This window comes from Manis pentadactyla, chromosome 14, assembly GCF_030020395.1.
Source record: "Manis pentadactyla isolate mManPen7 chromosome 14, mManPen7.hap1, whole genome shotgun sequence".
Lineage (NCBI taxonomy): Eukaryota > Metazoa > Chordata > Mammalia > Pholidota > Manidae > Manis > Manis pentadactyla.
The window spans coordinates 56,824,005-56,847,535 of NC_080032.1; the positions used below are offsets into that span (position 1 = coordinate 56,824,005).

At 39.6% G+C, this 23,531-nt stretch overlaps 1 protein-coding gene across 3 annotated transcripts in view; it reads right to left on the reverse strand.

Moving 5' to 3' along the window:
• BCL2L13 (BCL2 like 13) overlaps window positions 1-23,135 on the reverse strand; it is a 98,813-nt gene extending 75,678 nt beyond the window's left edge. For 2 of the 3 annotated variants that reach the window (XM_057491944.1, XM_036932505.2), the window contains exons 1-2: window positions 22,952-23,102; window positions 13,852-14,021 (exon numbers count right to left, since the gene is read on the reverse strand). In XM_057491944.1, the coding sequence (XP_057347927.1) occupies window positions 13,852-13,972 (121 nt within the window). In that variant the 5' untranslated portion in view covers window positions 13,973-14,021; window positions 22,952-23,102. Of the gene's footprint in view, window positions 1-13,851; window positions 14,022-22,951 lie in introns of all 3 variants that reach the window. The other variant, XM_036932506.2, reaches the window with a different exon arrangement.
• Between the last annotated feature and the right edge of the window lie 396 nt (window positions 23,136-23,531).

Here is a 23,531-nt window from a genome sequence, read left to right on the forward strand (position 1 = left end):
TAAAAAACAAAGTTTTCAGTATATTTTGAGGCTAGCCCAAATGACAAAAGTTAAAATCAATTAAAGTTAAAAATGTAAAATCATTAAGAGAATAATAACAGTACAGACCAACCACATATATGGGACAGCAGCCAGACAGTTTATTTATGGTTATGGAATTGTGATGGAGAATACTGAGAAAGAGGAATGGAAAGGACAGGATCTCAACTATTATCTGCATGCTTATGAGAGTTTTAATCAATATCTGGATTACAGAATTTAAGCTTTGGAAGGGTCTGTAAAGCAAAGGCCATCTAGTCTACTCTCCTTATTGTAGGAAAAATATGGGACTTGGAGAATTTAAATGACTTACCTAGGCTCAAATAAATTGTATAGAAACAAGATTAGAAAGTAGATCTTCTGGTAAGTAAAATTATTACAAATTCCAGAACATATGATCATAACATTTGATGTACAGTGAAACATAATGAATACATGAATATTTAATCTGCCGTCTGCCTTTTTGAACACTTTACATACCTAAAACACAAACACAGCCACACACTCAATCACACCACCACCAATACCACCACCACACCACAAAATAAATGACAACAATGTCCCAGTTACCATATGCCTCACCCCACTAGATTAGAGAACAGCAGCTGATGAGAGGAGTGCCTTTTCTCATGAGACTAATGTGATGTTCATTACACACGACAAGTTGTCATACTTGATAATAAGCCACGTGGAAAATCTATACCAGAAAAAGTCTACTGCTGACAAGACAAAAAGGCTGTTTATTTAGCTAACCAATGATATGGACAGATTCAGTGATTTTCATTTAACCAAATCTTCCTCCCGGTCCCACCCAGACTTTCAAAAGCACGGAGCTACACAGTAGCGCCAGTGCAGTATAAATCCCCCACTATAAACCCAGAGAGAAATATTTCAAAGACAAACAGACTTTAGCATACTAAATCCACCCACCTTAGTCACATTAACAGTCAGGTGAGTCAGCAATTGCCACATCCCAGCCTGACATACACTCAGGGCTTTCAGAATGAAAGTCAGATCAGCGACTTTAGAAGAGTTGTGTAGGCTAGACCTTCCACAGCAGAACACTTTCTAAAGCTATGGTTCCCCAAACCAGAGGCCCATCAACTGGAGAATGTATTAAAAATTCCCAGGCCCTAGCATGGAGCATCTGGTTCCACAGGTTTGACGTAGGTTAGAACTCTTTGTTTTATTAATTATTTGGGCAATCAGTCTTGCCAAAATACTGCTATAAAAAACCCAAATAATTATAATCAAACCAAAAACATCTACTGAACATACAGACAACATGGTTCAATTATGTATTCAATAGCACAAATACATCAGATGATACCACACTGGATCAATAAGTAAGAAACCAGTTTAAAAAAAAAAACAACCTAACTCCAAGCTAGACAATTACAATGGTAGTTTTCAGGTCGTAGTGTTCCAACAAACCCCAAGTGTCCTGCAGGTTTGAGGGAGGACAGGTTTGAAGGAAAGGAAGGCAGAGACGCCCTGCCATGCACTCACTCAGGCTTCACTGTGATCAGGATCAAACATCTTCTGTTCCTGACAGAAACGCCAGAAAAGAACGAAACAGTACAAAACTCCAGAAGTAATGAATGTGAATCACAATTTGGGATGAGGTTATAAAAATCTGTCATAAAATCGATTTGAGATGGCAATGCTCCCCAAATTTATCTATATATTCAATGCACTCCCTGTCAAAATTCCAACCAGCCCCTTTCCAGAAATGAACAATACTAAAATTCATATGGAACTTCTATGTACACAAAACAGCCAAAGCAGTTTTGAAAAACAAATTTAGAAGACTGACATCACAATTTCAAAATTTACTACAAAGCAACAGTAATCAAGATAGTGTGAAAATGGTGTAAGGACATACAGACTAATGGAATCTAAGTGAGAGGCCAGAAATAAATGAATATATTTAAGGTCAACTGATTTTGAGAAAGGTACCAAAGCCATTAAATGGGGGAAAGAATAGGCTTTTTAACAAATGGTGCTGGGACAACTGGATATTCCCATGCAAAAGAATGCATCTGGGCCCTAATTTACAGTATATTCAAAATGGATCAAAGATTTAAATTTAAGAGCTAAAACTATAAAACTCTTAGGAGGAAACATAGGTGAAAATATGTATGACCCTGGATTAGGCAACAGTTTAGAAATGACACCAAAAACACAAGTAATCAAAGAAAAAATACATAAAACAGATTTTATAAAAATTAAAAACTTTCCCTTGTCAGAACATACTACTACCAGGAAAGTGAAAATTCAACAAACTAAAAAGTGGAAAAAAAAATACCTGGAAATCATATATCTGACAAGGGTCTGATATCCACGATATGTAAATAATTCTTACAACTCAATAATACAAAGACAAATAATCCAACTAAAAAATGGGCAAAGGCTCTGAACAGACACTTCTCCAAAGATATAGACTGGCCAATAAGCACATGAAAAGATGTTCATCCTTATTAGTCATTTAGGAAAATGCAAATTAAAACCACAATGACAGGATTATGGATTAAAGATGGTGGCATGAGAGGTGAGACAGAGGCCTCCTCCTAAAACCGCATATAATATGAAAATATAATTAATACAACTAATACTGAAGGAGCAATAGGAAAGAAGGCTGCACCAGATGGCATACACCTGGAGAAAAGAACAGACCTCATGGAATAGGGTAACATACAAAAGCCGTGACCTGCTGGGACCTAAGCCCTTCCCCCAACACAGCTCAACAGCCAAAGGAAGAGAAACAGAGCAGGGAGGGAGTGGAGGCCTGGCACTGCTGAATACCCAGCTCTGGACATCTGCTTTGGGAGCACAAACCTACATTGCATGGTGCTCTAGTGATTAGAGGGGTTGGAAAGCTAAGACAGGCAGAATACCTGGAGAGACTGAGATTCCAGTAGCTTGTGGAAAACAGGATCCATATCCGGCTGCTCTGGGACAAAAGAAAGGCAGACAGTCTGAGAGACTTCCTAACAGCAAGAGGGTTGCTAAAGGGGCAAGGATGGCACAGAGCTTACTGGTCAGGAGAAAGGACAGGTAGACAAAATTGTCCGGGTGCACTCTGCCCAGCAGGTTGGGAGCTTTCACGATCTTCAGGCGCTCCACCCTATGACTGGCTATGAAGCTCCAAGGCCCCCTCCATGATACGCAGCCTGCTGAGCCTTCCTCCAGGCCTGCCTGCACCTGGCTCACAAACCAGCAAACCTTGCCCTGGTGTCAGCCCAGCCATAGGGAAGCCCCACCTACAGCAGTTACAAACTCAAAGTATAGAGGCTTAGACCTGTGTGCTCAGCCTACTGGTTCTGGAAGTGGAGTAGGACACAGCACTCAGGAAGCAGGAAACAGCTCTTTCTTCCTCCCAGGCACCAACACTGTTCCCCTGTGATTTCAAAATAAAAATCATAAACATGCTCATGGAGTTACAGAAAAACATTCAAGAACTCAGGAATGAATTCTGGTCAGAGATTCAATCATTAAGGAACACAGTATCAGAAATGAAACATATAATGGAAGGTTTTTAAAACACATTTGATACAGTGGAGGAGACAATAAATGAAATAGAAATTAGACAAGAGGAATATAAAGAAGCTGAGGCACAGAAAGAAAAAAGGATCTCTAAGAACAGAAAAATATTGAGAGAACTGTGTGACCAATCCAAATGGAACAATATTCGTATTATAGGGGTACCAGAAGAACAAGAGAGAAAAAAGTAATAGAAAGTGTCTTTGAGGTGGTAACTGCTGAAACCTCCCCCAATCTAGGGAAGGACATAGTCTCTCAGGCCATGGAGGTGCACAGATCTCCCAAAACAAGGGATCCAAGAAGGACAACACCTAGACATATAATAATTAAAATGGCAAAGATCAAGGATAAAGACAGACTATTAAAAGCAGCCAGAGAGAGAAATAAGATCACCTACAAAGGAACACCCATCAGGCTATCATCAGACTTCCCAGCAGAAACCTTACAGGCCAGAAGGGAGTGGCATGATGTATTTAATGCAATGAAGCAAACGGGCCTCGAACCAAGAATACCTTATCCAGGAAGATAATGTTTTAAATTTGAAGAAGGGATTAAACAATTTCCAGATAAGCAAAACATGACAGAATTTACCTTCCACAAACCATCTCTACAGAGTATTTTGGAGGGACTTCTATAGATGGAAATGTTCCTAAGGTTTAATAGCTGTCATCATAGGTAATAAAACGACAGTAAAGAAAGTACAACAGTTAATTACTAAGAAAATGCAAAATTAAATCAACTATCCCCAAAGTCAGTCAAGGGAGAGACAAAGAATACAGAATATGATACCTAATATATAAACAATGGAGGGCGAAGAAAAAGGAGGAGAAAAAGAACTCTTAGTAAGAAGTTAACTTTGAACCTTTGGTAACCACGAATCAAAAGCCTGCAATAGCAGTAAGTACATACCTATTGATAATCACCCTAAATGTAAATGGTCTGAATACACCAATCAAAGCACATAGTTACTTAATGGATAAAAAAACAACACCCGGAGGGGGGAGCCAAAATGGCTACATGAATAGGGCAGCGGAAATCTCCTCCCAAAACTAAATATATTTTTGAAAATACAACAAATACAACTATTCCTAAAAGAGAGACCAGAAGATACAGTACAAAACCTAGGCTACATCTACACCTGCGAGAACACAGCACCTCATGAAGGGGGTAAGATACAAGCTGCGGCTCGGCAGGACCCAAGCGCACAACCCACCCCAGCTCCACAGTGGGAGGAGGAGTTGGAGAGGGGAGGGAGTGGGAGCCCAGGACTACTAAATACCCAGCCCTAGTTATCCGCACCAGGAGCACAGACACACAGCATGTAGTGTGCTGGATAATAGGGAAAAGGAACAGAAAACCTGAGAGTGGGTCCCCACAGCTGGCGCCCCTGGGACAAAAGAAAAGCGAATGCTCTTTGAAAGTCTTAAAGGGACAGGAGCCTCACAGCTAGACGGAAGCATCCCGGCACACTCAGCCCAGCAGCTGGGAATCCCGGGGAACTCCAGGCGGCCCAATCCCCTGGGTGGCAGGGCTGCTGTGAGGCCCCTCACAGCAATAAACAGCCTCCCGCCTGAACCGCCTCTGGAGCGGTCCTGCCACAGTGGAGCAGCAGCCTGAGACTGGCCACGCCCTCAGGAGTCGCGTAGAGCCTCCTCCGTAGCCACCTGGGCCAGACTCAGAGACCCCGTCAGTGTGCAGCTGCCCAGCAGAAGCCGCAAGGGGTCGCTGTTCTCACAGGAGAGGAAGGCGACAAGCAAGCAGGAAGGGACTTTGTTCTCCCAGCTGACACACGTGCCAACTGCCTACAGCTACCTCTATCACCATGAAAAGGCAGAAGAATCTGATCCAGACCAGAATCACACAGACATCCCCTGAGAGGGAACCTGGGGAGATGGATCTAACCAATCTTCCTGAAAAAAAATTCAAAATAAAGGTCATAACCATGCAGATGGAGCTGCAGAGAAAAATGCAAGAGTGAACGGATAAAGTTGGGAGGGAGAATACAGAAATAAAACAATCTCTGGAAGTACTTAAAAGCAGAATGGACGAGGTGCAAGAGGCCGTTAATGGAATAGAAATCAGAGAACAGGAACACAGAGAAGCTGACGCACAGAGAGATAAAAGGATCTCCAGGAATGAAAGAATATTAAGAGAACTGTGTGACCAATCCAAACGGAACAATCTTCACATTATAGGGGTACCAGAAGAAGAAGAAAGAGAAAAATATATACAAAGTGTATTTGAAGAAATAATTGCTGAAAACTTCCCTAAACTGGGGCAGGAAATAGTCGATCAGACCACGGAAGCACACAGAACTCCCAACAGAAGGGACCCAAGGAGGACAACACCAAGACACATATAATTACAATGGCAAAGATCAAGGACAAGGACAGAGTATTAAAGGCAGCCAGAGACAGCAAAAAGGTCACCAACAAAGGAAAACCAATCAGGCTATCATCAGACTCCTCAACAGAAACCTTACAGGCCAGAAGAGAATGGCATGATATATTTAATGCAATGAAACAGAAGGGCCTTAAACCAAGGATACTGTATCCAGCATGATTATCATTTAAATATGAAGGAGGGATTAAACAATTCCCAGACAAGCAAAAGTTGAGGGAATTTGCCTCCCACAAACCACCTCTACAGGGTATTTTAGAGGGACTGCTCTAGGTGGAAGAACTCCTAAGGCTAAATAGATGTCACCAGAGAAAATAAAATCACAGCAAAGAAAGCAGACCAACCAAATACTAACTAAAGGCAAAAAATAAAATCAACTACCCACAAAAACAGTCAAAGGAAACACAAAAGAGCACAAAATAAAACACCAAGCATATAAAGAATGGAGGAGGAGGAATAAGAAGGGAGAGAAATAAAGAATCATCACACTGTGTTTATAATAGCTCAATATGTGAGTTAAGTTAGAGGGTAAGATAATAAAGAAGCTAACCTTGAACCTTTGGTAACCACAAACTTATAGCCTGCAATGGCAATAAGTACATACCTTTCAATAATCACCCTAAATGTAAATGGACAGAATACACCAATCAAAAGACACAGAGTAATAGAATGGATAGAAAGCAAGACCCATCTATATACTGCTTACAAGAGACTCACCTCAAACCCAAACACATGCACAGACTAAAAGTCATGGGATGGAAAAAGATATTTCATGCAAACAACAAGGAGAAAAAAGCAGGTGTTGCAGTACTAGTATCACACAAAACAGACTTCAAAACAAAGAAAGTAGTAAGAGATAAAGAAGGACATTACATAATGATAAAGGGGTCAATCCAACAAGAGGATATAACCATTATAAATATATATGCACCCAATACAGGAGCACCAACATATGTGAAACAAATACTAACAGAATTAAAGGAGGAAATAGAATGCAATGCATTCATTTTAAGAGACTTCAACACACCACTCACTCTAAAGGACAGATACATCAGACAGAAAATAAGTAAGGACACAGAGGCACTAAACAACACACTACAACAGATGGACCTAATAAACATGTATAGAACTCTACACTCAAAAGCAGCAGGATACACATTCTTCTCAAGTGCACATAGAACATTTTCCAGAATAGACCACATACTAGGCCACAAAAAGAGCCTCAGTTAATTCAAAACGACTGAAATTCTACCAACCAACTTCTCAGACCACAAAGGCATAAAACTAGAAATAAATTGTACAAAGAAAGTAGAAAGGCTCACAAACACATGGAGGTTTAACAACATGCTCCTAAATAGTCAACGGATCAATGACCAAATTAAAATATAGATCAAGATATACATGGAAACAAATGACAACAGCAACACAAAGTCCCAACTTCTGTGGGATGCAGCGAAAGCAGTTTTAAGAGGAAAGTATATAGCAATCCACGCATATCTAAAGGAAGAACAATCCCAAATGAATAGTCTAAAGTCACAATTATTCAAACTGGAAAAAGAACAAATGAGGCCTAAAGTCAGCAGAAGGAGGGACATAATAAAGATCAGAGAAGAAATAAACAAAATTGAGAACAATAAAACAATAGAAAAAAATCAGTGAAACCAAGAGCTGATTCTTTGAGAAAATAAACAAAATAGATAAGCCTCTAGCCAGACTTATTAAGAGAAAAGGAGAATCAACATACATCAACAGAATCAGAAATGAAAAAGGAAAAATCACGATGCACCCCACAGAAATACGAAGAATTATTAGGGAATACTATGAAAACCTATATGATAACAAGCTGGAAAACCTAGGAGAAATGGACAACTTCTTAGAAAAATACAACCTTCCAAGACTGATCAAGGAAAAAACAGAAAATCTAAACAGACCAATTACCAGCAACGAAACTGAAGTGGTAATCAAAAAACTACCCAAGAGGAAAACTCCCGGGCCAGATGGATTTACCGTGGAATTTTATCAGACATACAGAGAAGACATAATACCCATTCTCCTTAAAGTTTTCCAAAAAATAAAAGAGGAGGGAATACTACCAAACTCATTCTATGAAGCCAGCATCACCGTAATACCAAAACCAGGCAAAGACTCCACCAAGTAGGAAAATTACAGACCAATATCCCTGATGAACATTGATGCAAAAATACTCAACAAAATATTAGCAACCGAATTCAAAAATATATCAAGACGTTCATACACCATAATCAAGTGGGATTCATCTCAGGGATGCAAGGATGGTACAACATTCAAAAATCCATCAACATCATCCACCACATCAACAAAAGAAGGACAAAAACCACATGATCATCTCCATAGATGCTGAAAAAGCATTTGACAAAATTCAACATCCATTCATGATAAAAACTCTCAACAAAATGGGTATAGAGGGCAAGTACCTCAACATAATAAAGGCTATATATGACAAACCTACAGTCAACATCATACTTAACAGCCAAAAGCTGAAAGCTATTCACGTTAGATCGGGAACAAGGAAGGGATGCCTACTCTCCCCACTTTTATTTAGCATAGTGCTGGAGGTCGTAGCCACAGCAGTCAAACAAAACAAAGAAATAAAAGGCATCCAGATTGGTAAGGAAGAAGTTAAACTGTCACTATTGATGATACTGTACATAGACATGATACTGTACATAAAAAACCCTAAAGAATCCACTCCAAAACTACAAGATCTAATATCTGAATTCAGCAAAGTTGCAGGATATAAAATTAATACACAGAAATCTGTTGCATTCCTATACACTAGCAATGAACTAGCAGAAAGAGAAATCAGGAAAACAATTCTATTCACAGTTGCATCAAAAAGAATAAAATACCTAGGAATAAACCTAATCAAGGAAGTGAAAGACCTATACTCTGACAACCACAAGACACTCACAAAAGAAATTTAAGAAGACACCAATAAATGGAAACACATCCCATGTTCATGTATAGGAAGAATTAATATTGTCAAAATGGCCACCCTGCCTAAAGCAATCTACAGATTTAATGCAATCCCTATCAAAATACCAACAGCATTCTTCAATGAATTAGAGCAAATAGTTCTAAAATTCACAAGGAACCACAGAAGACCCCAAATACCCAAAGCAATCCTTAGAAGGAAGAATAAAGTGGGGGGAATTCAGTCCCCAACTTCAAACTCCACTACAAAGCCACAGTAATCAAGACAATTTGGTACTGGAACAAGAACAGACCCATAGACTAATGGAACAGACTAGAGAGCCCAGATATAAACCCAAGCATATATGGTCAATTAATATACAATATAGGACCCATGGATATACAATGAGGAAACGACAGCCTCTTCAACAACTGGTGTTGGCAAAACTGGACAGCTACATGCAAAACTGGATTATTGTCTAACCCCATACACAAAAGTAAACTCGAAATGGATCAACGACCTGAATGTAAGTCATGAAACCATAAAACTCTTAGAAGAAAACATAAGCAAAAATCTCTTGAATATAAACATGAGCAGCTTTTTCCTGAACACATCTCCTCAGGCTAGGGAAAGAAAATACAAAATGAACAAATGGGACTACATTAAGCTAAAAAGCTTCTGTACAGCAAAGGACACCATCAGTAGAACAAAAAGGCATCCTACATGGTAGCTGGGCAGAAGTGTGAGGGGTAGAGTGGTAGGAGGTGAGGTCACAGAGGAAATGGGAGGCTCAATGAGTTAAGGCTATCAGCTATTGGAACATTCTTGGCTTTAAGTCTGAGAGAGTTAGAAAGCTATTCCAGGGTTTTAAGGGGAACAACACAATGTGACAGATATTTTGGGTATTCCCTGATTGCTATGGTGAGTGTACACTGAAGATTGGAGAAGGGGTGGCAAGGGCAGGAGCCGCTACAGAATCAATGCAGTAACACAGGCGAGATACAAGAGCTGAGCGACCAGTATGGGAGGCGAGAATAGGAGTAAATTATCACTTTCTGCGTAGATTATCAAGGTAGAACTGACAATTTGTTTGCTGACAGATGGGATTTGGGTTGTCAGTAAAGGAAGACTCAAGTTCTCGGCATGAAAAACTGGAAGGATCAGGTCACCATTAACTAAAATTGGCACCTGGGGGCCAATTGTTTGCTGGGTACCAGGGCTGAAATCAAATGTTTGGATTGAACAGCTTAAGACTGGCATGACTATCACATATTCTAGGGAAAAATCCAAGTGAGCAAGCAGATATGAAGCTTGGAGTTCTGGGAAATGTCCAGGCTACAACAATAAATAATGGAAGTCTTCAGCATAACCTGGCATTTATATTCATGAGACTGGATGACACTGACAAGAGGAAAAATGAAAGTAGAAAAGAAAATAGGACCGTGGAGTGATCCCTGAGCATTCCAATGCTAAGAGCTGGGAGGTGAGATGTTACCCACTAAGGAGACTGAGGAGGACAGTCAGTGAGGCTGAAGGAAAACCGCGGTAGTATGGTGTCTTGGAAGCGTTTCAAAGAGAAGGGCCTTATCCAGTAGACCCACTGGGAAATGCCCATTGATTTAGCAATGTGAAGGAGGCAGAGTGCTGACAGAGCACTTTTTCTCTGTGAAGCCAGAGAGGTTACCAGCTGAGAGGAAGGGAAGGGAAGACTTGTTTGGGGTTGAGGAGCTGGGGAGGTAGGCAACTGCTGCCTAGGAAGGAGTAAGAGGGAATGGGTGAGGGCAATGAGAGAAGTAAGGGAAATGACGGAAGGCCCGGGAAGTGGAACACATATGCAAGGGACTGACCACGACTGACCAGGGAATTTAAGTTGGAAAGAGAGGAGTAAGGACATGAAGAGAATGGAAGCAAGTGAAAATCAATGTATTTTAAGTTGCAAAGAGAAAAAAATCAAAAGACTGTTGAAATTAAAGCACTAGAGGAAGTGAGCTGAAAACACAGGAGGTGGTCATTTGAATGCAGGGTACTTAGAATAGAATTATGGGGCTGCATTTACTGGGAATGTTAAGATGTTGGGTATGAGCATGAGTGTGAGAGGCAGAAGGGAGTTTCTGGACCAGATTACAGGAGGCCAAAGAACTGAGAGTCCAGACATTGGACTGATAATCTACATGGAAACTGAAATCCTGATGGATTACATCATGAGGAGTGCATGTTTGGAAGAGGAAAAGCACATCAACTTCTTTGAATTTTATTTCTTTCTGTGTGCTGAAGAATTTATAAAATGACTTACAGGACTAGATCACCAAGGTGTACACACTATACTTTATTTTAATTGATGTATGGGAGAAGCTTTAAGTTGTGTTCATATTCCTCATATTACCAAGCATTTGAATCTCTCTTGTGCCTCTCCTTGTGTGCTCTGGGCAGTATGTTTTATTTTATTGACCAAAATCTCATTTACAGTTCAATTAATGCAGGGGAGAAAACATGGCACATGCCAAGCCCTTCCATTCTTTATTTTAGTCTGCACTGCCATGCTGGCAAGCCTGAGCCAATTAATTCAAAAGAGAGAGCAGAGAGGAGAAGAGATTTAGCTCATTCTTATTAAGAGCTGGTCATTCCTCTTGTTCATACAAAATCTGTGGAAACGTTGATTCTGAAATAACTGTTTTACATTTCAGGACCATTTTGAAATTTTAGTATCATTTACCTTACTTTGCGATTTACTACAAATGCCAGTCACATTTAAACTCACATACATACATGCAAATACACATAGAGAGCACGGTTTTACTAGGGACATGCCATATTTTGTTCTCAGAGCTGAATAAGAAGTTTCATCCATGACTTTCCACTTGCTAATAGATACCCCTTCTGATCAGTTAGGCAATTTGCTGCATCACCCTGTTGCTGATAGGCACATATACCTAAATCAATCATATTCCTCAAGTAGAGAACTGTAAATGTGGATACAGAATATGGTGTTTGATATCATCCCACATAGTAGCATCCTTTCAGTATTGTTTGATTTTATTCATACTTCCTTCACTGGAGATTATAACCAACTATACACAATGTGCTATCAATTTTGATGCAAAATTTCTTATCGATTCCTCTTACAAACTGATATTGTAATATGACTGATCTGTTTTTCCTCTACCAACAACTACATAAAATAAGATTGCTTTGCCTCTCTTCCATATAAAGGGGAAAGATATGATTTGGCATAAGCAATAGTTATGTTTTATTAATGCATATCCACTTAAAACAATATAAGTTGCAGATAAATAAATATGCTAAGGCTATATATGTCCTTGAACATTAAAAGATATTTTCACATTCTATAACAAAATCTTATTTTCAGATGTTTCTTTGTGATACAGACAGCGACACATAAAAAAAAGAGAAAAGGCATCCTACATATTTGTAAATGGCATACCCAACAAGGGGTTAACATCCAGAATGTATAAAGAACTCACACACCTCAACAAAGAAAATGCAAATAAGCCAATTAAAAATGGGTGGAGAATATGAACAGACACTTCTCCAAAGAAGAAATTCAGATGGCCAACAGGCACATGAAAAGATGCTCCACATCACTACTTATCAGGGAAATGCAAATTAAAACCACAATGAGACATCACCTCACACCAGTTAGGACAGCCAACATAGAAAAGACTAGGAACAACAAATGCTGGCAAGGATGTGGAGAAAGGGGAACCCTCCTACACTGCTGGTGGGAAGGTAAACTAGTTCAACCATTGTGGAAAGCAATACGGAGGTTCCTCAAAAAACTAAAAATAGAAATACCATTTGACCAAGGAATTCCACTCCTAGGAATTTACCCAAAGAAAACAACTTCTCAGATTCAAAAAGACAAATGCACTCCTATGTTTATCACAGCCCTATTTACAATAGTCAAGATATGTAAGCAACCTAAGTGTCTATCAGTAGATGAATGGATAAAGAAGAGGTGGTACATATATACAATGGAATACTATTCAGCCATAAGAAAGAAACAAATCCTACCATTTGCAATAAGATGGATGGAGCTAGAGGGTATTATGCTCAATGAAATAAGCCAGGCGGAGAAAGACAAGTATCAAATGATTTCCCTCACAATGAAGCAAAACTGAAGGAACAAAAACAGCAGTAGACTCACAGACTCCAAGGGACTAGTGGTTACCAAAGGGGAGAAGGTGGGAGAGGGTGGGTGGGAGGGAGGGAGATGGGGATTGAGGGGTATCATGATTGCCACACATGGTGTGGGGCAGATCATGGGGAAGACAGTGTAGCAGAGAAGACAAGTAGTGACTGTGGCATCTTACTACACTGATGGACAGGGACTTCAATGGGGTAAGGGGGGGACTTGATAATACAGGTGAATGTAGTAACCACATTGTTTTTTCATGTGTAGCCTTCATAAGAGTGTGTATCAATGATACATTAATAAAAAAAAGAATATATATAACTTCACAATACAAAAAATTGTGCTCTAAGTCTATCAGATACATGAATCCATTGTTTAAATCTAATATCGTTGAAAAAAGGCAATTCAAGGAATTTAAATTATATTATAAATTTTAAAATAATTATGTAAATCTAATCTATGTCTTGTTAGGTACAAAATTTCTAAAGACAGAAGGACTTCTGTTTATTTACATGTACTTTGTACATTTTTACCTGTACCAATGGTAGTCATTAAAATATTAAGCTCTTAGAAAGCATTAAAAGTAGTTGCTTCTGGGACTAGATTGGGGCTGGGGAGGGATTGGGTGAGGGGCTATTCTTTAAAAGCTTATGAGTACTATTTGATCTCACAGTCGCAGATATAAATTACTTAGATATATATACTTTCATATGTGACATAATTATCACTACTTAATATACCCACCATAAGCCAAAGGTAATACCTTGGGGTGAGGAAGGCTGTCGCCCTTGCAGCTTCTCCCGAGAGAGGAGTCCCAGGTAACGGAGAACAACATGCCTGGTCTCATAGTGAAATCCTAGAGGCACAGTAGTAGAGGACGCCATTGAGTTGGCTGGCAGAGCTCCAAAAGGTCTACTTACAGATGTGTAAAACCTAAAAACACAAAAGTATTTTTTCAGTTTAAAATTGATTAAATGCCAGTACATTTTCCCATGATTCCAATGATTCTACTAAATACCAAAATATGTATTTCCCAGACTTTCCTTCTCAGTTATTAAAAAAAAATGTAACTTCAATTTATCTATAAGTAGGAATTTTATATATTCAGATTTCAGCTCAAAAGCAAATTTCCCTTTCTGTCTGTCTCTAGTGTCACTTCAGTATTAAAAACACTAGCTACACCCCACCTTGAAGTATGTTCTCTTATTTAATAATAAAGCTTCCTGAATTTTAGCTAGGTCCATGGCCACACAGCTGCAGATTACATTTCCCAGTCTCAGCAGCTTAACGTGCCATATGATTAGTCTGAGCCAGATGATGTATGTGCAATATGTGGGTCTCTCCTTAAAAACTTCTTTTTTCTTTTCTATGGTTTGGAACATGAATATGGCAGACACCTATCTTTGCCCTCCAAATAACAACATCACTTTAGGGGTAAGTAAAGCAACAGGAGAAAAGGAACCTGGGTCCCTGATGACCATATGCAGCAGAGGTGCCCTGCAAGCCTGGATCACCTGATGCTGGACTATTATTTAAACCACTTTTTCTAAATGTCTTCATTAGGCAACCTAACTTATCAATACAACTATAGCCCCCATTTCTTCATATGGACTTAGCAACTGTTTACTATGTATCTTAATAATTGTTTCAAATAAAATGTTCCCAAATAATTTTTTTCTATTTAGAACAATAATACAGAGTCCTTTGAGATCTCAATAAATGATATAAGAAAAAGAGATTCAGATAACTAACAATAGGAAAAAGATACAGGCAATACTAACAAAATTTAAGATCTGTAATAAGCAAACTAAGAGAAATGTCCTAGAATGATAAACAATGAAAAAATCAATGCATAATTTGAACAACACAAAACAGTGGCTATATAAGCGGACTCAAGAGACTCCAAGAAGGAACTAGTGGTTACCAAAAGGGAGGGGTGTGGGAGGGCGGGTGGGGAGGGAGAAGGGGATTGAGGGGTATTATATTTAGTACACATGGTGTGGGGAATCACGGGGAGAACAGTGTAGCACAGAGAAGGCAAATAGTGAATCTGTAGCATCTTACTACACTGATGGACGGTGACTGCATTGGGGTATGGTTGATAATATGCGTAAATGTAGTAACCACATTGTTTTTTCATGTGAAACCTTCATAAGAGTGTATATCAATAATACCTTAATAAAAATTTTTTTTAAAGTGGCTATAGGAAGAGATAAAAAGATAACATGAAAATCTCTTTTGAATGGTTAAATGCCATCTTTTTAAAAACTGCATTTATACTCTGAATAGCCAAAGCGATCCTGAGAAGGAAGAATAAAACTGGGGGGATTATGCTCCCCAACTTCAAGCCCTACTACAAAGCCAAAGTAATCAAGACAATTCAGTACTGGAACAAGAACAGACCCATAAATCAATGGAACAAAATTTAGAGCACAGATATAAACCCAAGCATATATGGTCTGTTAATATACGATAAAGGAGCCATGGATACACAATGGGGAAACGACAGCCTCTTCAACAGCTGGTGTTGGCAAAACTGGACAGGTACATGTAAGAGAATGAAACTGGATTACTGTCTAACCCCATACACAAAAGTAAACTCGAAATGGATCAAAGACCTGAATGTAAGTCATGAAACAATAAAACTTTTAGAAGAAAACATAGGCAAAAATATCTTTAATATTAACATAAGCAACTTTTTCCTGAACACATCTCCTCGGGCAAGGGAAACAAAAGTAAAAATGAACAAATGGGACTACATCAAGCTAAAAAGCTTCTATACAGCAAAGACATCATCAGTAGAAAAGGCATCCTACAGTATGGGAGAATATATTTGTAAATGACATATCCAACAAGGGGTTAACATCCAAAATATACAAAGAACTCACATGCTTTAACACCCAAATAGCAAATAACCTTATTAAAAAATGGGTGGAGGATATGAACAGACACTTCTCCAAAGAAGAAATTCAGATGGCCAACAGGCACATGAAAAGATGCTCCACATCACTAATTATTGGGGAAACGCAAATTAAAACCACAATGAGATATCACCTCACACCAGTTAGGATGGCCAACATCAAAAAGACAAAGAACAACAAATGCTGGCAAGGATGCGCAGAAAGGGGAACGAACCTTCCTACACTGTGGTGGGAATATAAACTAGTTCAGCCATTGTGGAAAGTAATATGGAGGTTCCTTAAAAAACTAAAAACAGAAATACCATTTGACCCAGGAATTCCACTCCTAGGAATTTACCCAAAGGAAACAAGATCTCAGATTCAAAGAGACATATGCACCCCTATGTTTATCACAGCACTATTTACAATAGCCAAGATATGGAAGCAACCTAAACATCCATCAGTAGATGAATGGATAAAGAAGAGGTGGGACATATACACAATGGAATACTATTCAGCCATAAGAAAGGAACAAATCCTACCATTTGCTACAACATGGATGGAGCTAGAGGGTATTATGCTCAGTGAATATAAGTGAAATAAGTCAGACAGAGAAAGACAAATACCAAATGATTTCCCTCATTTGTGGAGTATAACAATGAAGCAAAACTGAAAGAACAAAAACAGCAGTAGACTCACAGACTCCAAGAAGGGACTAGTGGTTACCAAAGGGGAGATGGTAGGGGAGAGCGGGTTTCGGGGGTAGGGAGATGGGGATTGAGGGGTATTATGATTGGGACACATGGTGTTTCGGGGGTTACAGGGTAGGCAGTGTAGCACAGAGAAGACAAGTTGTAACTGTGGCATCTTGCTGTACTGATGGACAGTGACTGCAATGGGGTATGGTGGGGGACTCTATAATATGGGTGAGTGTAGTAACCACACTGTTTTCTTGTGAAACCTTCATAAGAGTGATATCAGTGATACCTTACTAAAAAAAAAAAAACTGCATTTGTGGTTGCTATCACTATGAGTACTTACTTGGGCTATCAAAAGAAATCTTGGCTTGACATTTCCCTATTGTTTCTATCTCTAGGGCGCAATGCTACAAAATTATATCAATATCCAATAAATCAAATGATAGGACTTAAAACTACTCTGTTCAATTTTAAAAGTCCCCATAAACTTCAGACAGGTTATTTCAAAATTAATACACACTCCAAAGAAAGGGAAAATGTGTTACAGCTGGCATCACAGGAATGAAACCACAACCATGGTGTTCTTACAGGGTGTTTCACTCTTGAAAAGCTCAAGATACTGTATCATACTTCTATACCGTTACCATTTACTAGTGAGAAGACAGTACTTCAAATTTACAAATAAAAGGGAAACTCAAGAGGTAAAATAAGTTTCCTGAGGCCTCTCACTCTGTATCGTCCAGGGGAAGTGCTATAACAGATGTATTTGCCTTTTTTTTTTGCCTGTCTGCCATCTAAACCCAATTTCCTATCTATGGAGCATCCCACACTGTGTCAATCTTGGTAGGAAACAAATCTCCCAGGCCTCCCTACAAAAGCTTAAAATAGGCTAGGCATTTTCTCTCCTGTCCTGTTCTCTGGCATGTAGGATACAAATACGTAATCTAGGTTCAGCCACGCCAGAGGCTCCTACCTAAGATTCAGAATCTGGAAAGACGTTCACAGACAATTCATGGTGACAGTGGTACAAGCTCAGAAGAGGCACTGGTGCAGACTCAGCAGCAGTGTTCCTGTGGCTGGATGGGGCTGAGCTGCAGCTGTCTCCCTTGGTTCCTGCCTGTTTCCTAGGCTGAATTTGCCAGCTTTCCTGTCCATTCTGTGCACTACCCTATGACTTGTTCATAGTCTGCAACCAACACCTAACTGGAACCTAATTTTCTTAAAACTCCTACGGTAGTTCTCAAACAATTTTAACACACTACTTTCATATGAACACTACTAAATTTATAGTTTAGAAAAAAATCTCCTAATTCTACAAAGCCCAGAGATAGACCTACTAATTACTTGTGTTGAAATAGAAGACAATGCCATCTGGTAATTTTCTGTATTCATACAACATACATTTAGGTACTGGCCTTCAGGAGTTTTCAACCAAGTAGAGGAAAATTAAAATATATAAACAAGTAAGAATAAAATTCAATGATATGAGTCAGTATTCACAGAATAAGAGGGCAACCCAAAAGACGAAGCAGGCAGTTCTCCTGGGTTAGGGAAAAAGGAAGTGGAAATCAAGAAAGGCTTTATAAAGTAAAATATGAGCCTATCTCGGACTATGAGTAGTACTCACTAACTGAACTAGCTGGGGGATGGAACCAGATAGATTTTAGATGCAAAGACGAGGAAAAGGCACATAAGTGTTTTGAAACAGCAAAGACCACCACAATAACTGAGGAATCTGATACAGCTAAATCCTAAGTTATGGCAGGGGTGGGGAGCTCAGGAGGAGTAAGCTACACTTCAGTAAGAAGATAAAGAACAAATGTGTCAAGCATAACACTAAGAATGAAAATGTCAGGACAATGATCCTTGACAGAACAGTTCTGTGTCACTGGCAGGGTGATTCACACCAATGAATAAGATAATACAAACTTTTGTCACTTAAGTTTAGTATACAGTTTTTAGGCTTTTAAATATTTTATAATGTAGTTATAAACATGCCAGACTTACAGTATTGAATATCCACCCAACTTCTAATTTAGCCTGATCTTCCAGCTATATAGCAACAAAGCTCATTCAGGCCTGGGTTGAGGTGGCAGGGTAGCCAGATCCTAGAACATTATTTTATCTATTGTGTTTGCATTAAATCACAGAACAAAGGCATTGAGACTATGCCAACAGTAAATGCCACAGCACTAAAATAGGGTCACGTACCCTATGGGTATTCTGGAGAGGACACCTACTTCCTTTGCAACATTCAATAGTCACTCATCAGCATAGTGCACAACAGGCTCTTGAATGTTTCACAAATATCACAAATTACATCTGCATAATATCTCTATTTCTGAAGTACTTTTCCATGTGTTGTCATAAGAATAGACAATTTATTTGTACAAATTCATACAGCTGGTTAACAGTGCCATCATTGGTTAGGAACAATCCTTTTCAGTTTCTACCTCTTTGCCCTTAACTGCATTCATTCAACATACATTTACTGCATGCCAGGGAGGGGGTGGATGACAGGAATGCAGAGGTGAAAACACTAACATTAATAATAGCAGGAAGGACTGGCAGAAAAACAAGGTAGTTTTCCAGATCTCGGGTACCCACAGTACTGAAAGAAGCAAATATGTCAATTTTGAGAATGGGGCAGGGAGGAAAAAAGAAGAGATTTTGGATGAAAGGTAAATATGATCTGAGACCACCACCCAAAGCTTTCCTGGAAGCAGGGTACAAGGTTCAGGCCCAGTAGACTTCCTCAGTAACACAAGTCCATTTCATACCTAAGCCATCTCAAGCTTATTTTTAAATGATGAGAAGGATATGGTTACTTTTACTATTTTATCTGGTGGAACCTTTTAGAAATCAAACTAGATGTAAGTGTTCTTGGTATCAAGAACTGATAACTAGAAGAATGCTCTTAAAAACTCTTTTGCATAATTCTAACAAACTACTGAACATATGTGTGTCATGTTTCTCTTTCTACCTTATACCTTTAAGTTTGTTCTTTTAAGTTACAAGTAGTTGTCAGCCATGTGAGAGCCTGAGGAAGCTTAGGGTAACTTAGTCCTGTGTTTATACATTCATTTGGTGGCATCTCCAAAACCAGTCACAAATAAAATATCCATGATCCTTCAGTAGCAAATGTAATATCCACAATCTTACAATAAACAGTTTGCTTTAAAAACTAACAAACAAGATTTCTATTATGAGTACCAGTACAAATCCAGGATGCTAGCACTATGGGAACTATAGGAATTAATCATTTTATGAACTAAAACTGGAAGGTATGCTGCAAATATTAAATTCTACTTTAAATTCTTATGAAAAGACAATCTGCAGCAACATGCGTTTTTTTGTAGTTGTTACCTGAACTTGTCTGATCATAATCGCCTTGGATGCTTGTTAAAAACAGAAACTTCTAGCACCCACCTCAAACACAGTACTGAGGAAATCATACCTGTATTGTGTTCCTTAACCCCACAGAACCATAATGGAAACACATTACAATTTAACATGTTTTAATTAGGTAAATTATTTCAGGAAGCTTTGTTTTTAGATCACTTCCTTTCAGTAAAGTAAAAATTATAATGTAGTAAGATTGTTAAATACTCCAGCAATATAGAGTTGAACAATCTATAATCCCAGTTTATAAAGGGAAAAATTAAGATCCACAGATAACTCAGTCAACAAATCAAAACTATAGAATTTAAAGATTAATAAAGTCCTTTGGCTACTGTATCTCTAGTCTCAGGACTCACTGGTAGTTTGAGTAGGCAATTCTAAAGAAGCTTCACAAATTAACATGACATCCAATGGTGGTATTTTTTTAATCCACACTTGATTAGCCCATATAGAATCCTAGGACTTTCTCCAAAAATAAAGAAGTAAAATTAAGTAATCCTAATAAAAATTGTCAAATTGCAAAAATCCACCCCACCCAACCAAGAAATGCAACTGAGCAAGGTGTCTTTTAAAATTCAGCTGTCACTAAGTATTCTAGTGTAGACTGTCCATTTCCAACTGAAACACACCCAATTAAAACACTCTCATTCAATGTTAAGAGATGCCCAAAAAATGTTTTCACTCAGCGGTTGGCATTCAAAGGCAATGCAGGAAGATAATGCACTGACAGATGAACACTTTACTCTCACCCTCTCCCCACAGGCAGAATCTGACTTTCATAGTAAGTCTATTTGGCTTCCCATGTTAAATGTAGATAGCTTGTGTGAAAAGGAGACATAAAATTTCACTTACTCTATTCCACTCCCAGGTATATGCCAGAGAGAAATGAAAACACACAGAAACTTGCACACAGTGATAGCAACATAATACCTAACAGCCAAATAGTGGAAATAACTGTCCATCAACTGATGAATAAAGAAAATATGGTATATCCATACAGTGGAAAATTATGAGGCCATGAAAATACTGATACATGCTACAACATGGATGAGTCTTGAAAACATGGATGACAAAGCCTGTCACAAGAAACCATATATTATATAAATCCATTTACATGAAATGTCCAGAACTGGCGAATCTATTGACACATTAGGTAAATCAGTGGTTGCCAAGGTAGGGAGGTGAGGGCGAGTGAGAATAAAGAATGACTGTGAATGGGGTACGCGTTTCTTTTTGAGATGATGAACTGTGTTGGTGGCTGTACACTCTAAATATATTAAAAACCACTAAATTATACAATTGGTGAGTTGTACATTTTAATTCCATCTCAGTAAAGCTGTTAAAAAAAAAACAGATACTCTGAAAATAGCCCCCTCCCTTCAACTCTGTAATATGTATTAAATAAGAACCCTTGGTGATCATGTACTTGGAGTAAGATACTAATCAAAATGTCTGAGAAACAGTAACAAAATGCAGAATGACAAGACTGATTGTTTAAACTTTTTTTCTATTTTTCTAAGTTTGTTTTCTGTCTAAAATATTTCACAAGAAAAATTTAAGTGATTATTGTTGCAAATCATGTCTTTAAAGGCTTAGTGTGTAAGATGTTTAGTAAATATTGATTGGACAGCAGGAACATGTCTGTTCTTTAGAAAACTGGCTGAACTCAACCTTACATATCCTTCAACTAAATTCAAGGACTAGGGTAAAGTCCTCCATAAGAAAAGAAGTCATTTGAACAACAACAAAAAAATGCCAGCCAATCAGAGTAAAAGGATTTTCAAAACTCTCAACGATGTATCTATCAACTATACTTGAATTTAAAAAACAAGCAAATTCTTAATGGCCTTCTATTATAAAATGAATTTATTTCATAACGGCTTAAATATTTTTAATTTGCAAGTACAAAGGTGCAGTGTACATTTATCTAGCTGTGTATATGAGGTATAGATAGTTCACTACTTACACAAACATTTGCTTAATTTTCTGCGAGATTAAAAAAAAAAGGTACAAGGGTGTGGCAACTCACCCAAGGTCACAAGTCAGGGCAGAGATCAACACTCAGGTCTACACCAAACCTCCGGGGGAAATCTTCCCGACAATTTCGCAAAGACTTTTTGTTTGGTTTGCTTTTGCACCATAAAGCAAAAAACAGCAGGGGGCAGGGCGTCAGTTTAAAACTTCTAAATAGAGACAGTGAGATAGCTATTTTGGGTGAACAAACACGTGTGAGAGTGGTTAGGGTAAAAGCTAAACAAAGCCGTCTGTTAGGAGTCCGTGGAAACAGATCCTTTGAATTTTCAACCTTGGTTAGTTCAATCCTCAAACTCAAAAAATCTAGTTTTCCTTTTAGTTGATTATGAAGGAAAGAAACTTGGGCTCTCCTTGGAATGGTGAGAGAATAAAAATCAAAGAAAAAACGACTTAGTATGAACTGTATTGCCTTCAAAAGGCGGCAGGCTTTTCTGAGGGGGGAAATGGGTGTCCAAACAGCAGCGAATAAAGAATAAAAGTTTTCTAATCATCTGTGAGAAGAAAAGACTATGACTGGCAGAGCTCACCTACAATCGTTCTATACAACTCACATGAAACCTTTCCCTCCGCCGAAAAGAAGCCCACATTCCCCAGCCTGGTCTTAGAACCGACCCGGGGTTCGCACGTGGAACCCTGCGCGGGCAGCCCGCTACGGAGCGGCGCCCGCGGCTGGGGAGCGCCCGGCGGAGGAGAGCCGACACTCCCGCGGCGTCGGCACCGCTGGGGGCGGCAGCTCGGCCGCCTCTGCGCCCCTTTTTGCCCAGCGAAAACCGCCGGGGGAGCCGGGGGAGGACCCGGCTCTGCCTTCCCGGAACCCCACTCCCCTCACCTGGCCCTGGCCCCTGCCCCAGAGGAGATGAAATAGGCGGCGGCGGCGGCAGCTGTTTCCAACGGGGTGCCCCAGCGGCGGTGGCTGCTTCGACCCGCGGCCCTAATCTACCGCCGCCGCCATGTTGAAAGGTGAGGTCACCCGCGACGTGCTTCCGTCACCGCCGGCGAACAGGGCTGGCCGAAGAGCGCGGGAAGGGGACGGCTCTGTCCTCCCCAGCGGAAGCACGGACCATAGAGGGCTGGAGGTGACCCGGAAGAGGTCATGAACCTTCCCCACCCCCCGCAATCCCCCGATCCTACCTGGCTCTTCCCGAGAGTCGCTCGCATCTGTGGTTCCGGAGTGGCTGGAGAAAGGAAGGGGGCTGTTGAAGTGCCAGCGGCCCTGTTGGGAGAGGGGCTTGCGATTCTCGAGGAAAGGAACCTTGCTGCGTCCACAGAATGTATTGTATGGATGTATTGAATCAACAACTGTTGAGCTTTAGGTGTGTGCAAAAACAAGCAGGTTAGAGAAGTGTCAAGAATCACGAGCGCGGCTTTCGCCTCACCTTGTGGGGAAACCTGGGGTATGGCGGGGCGGC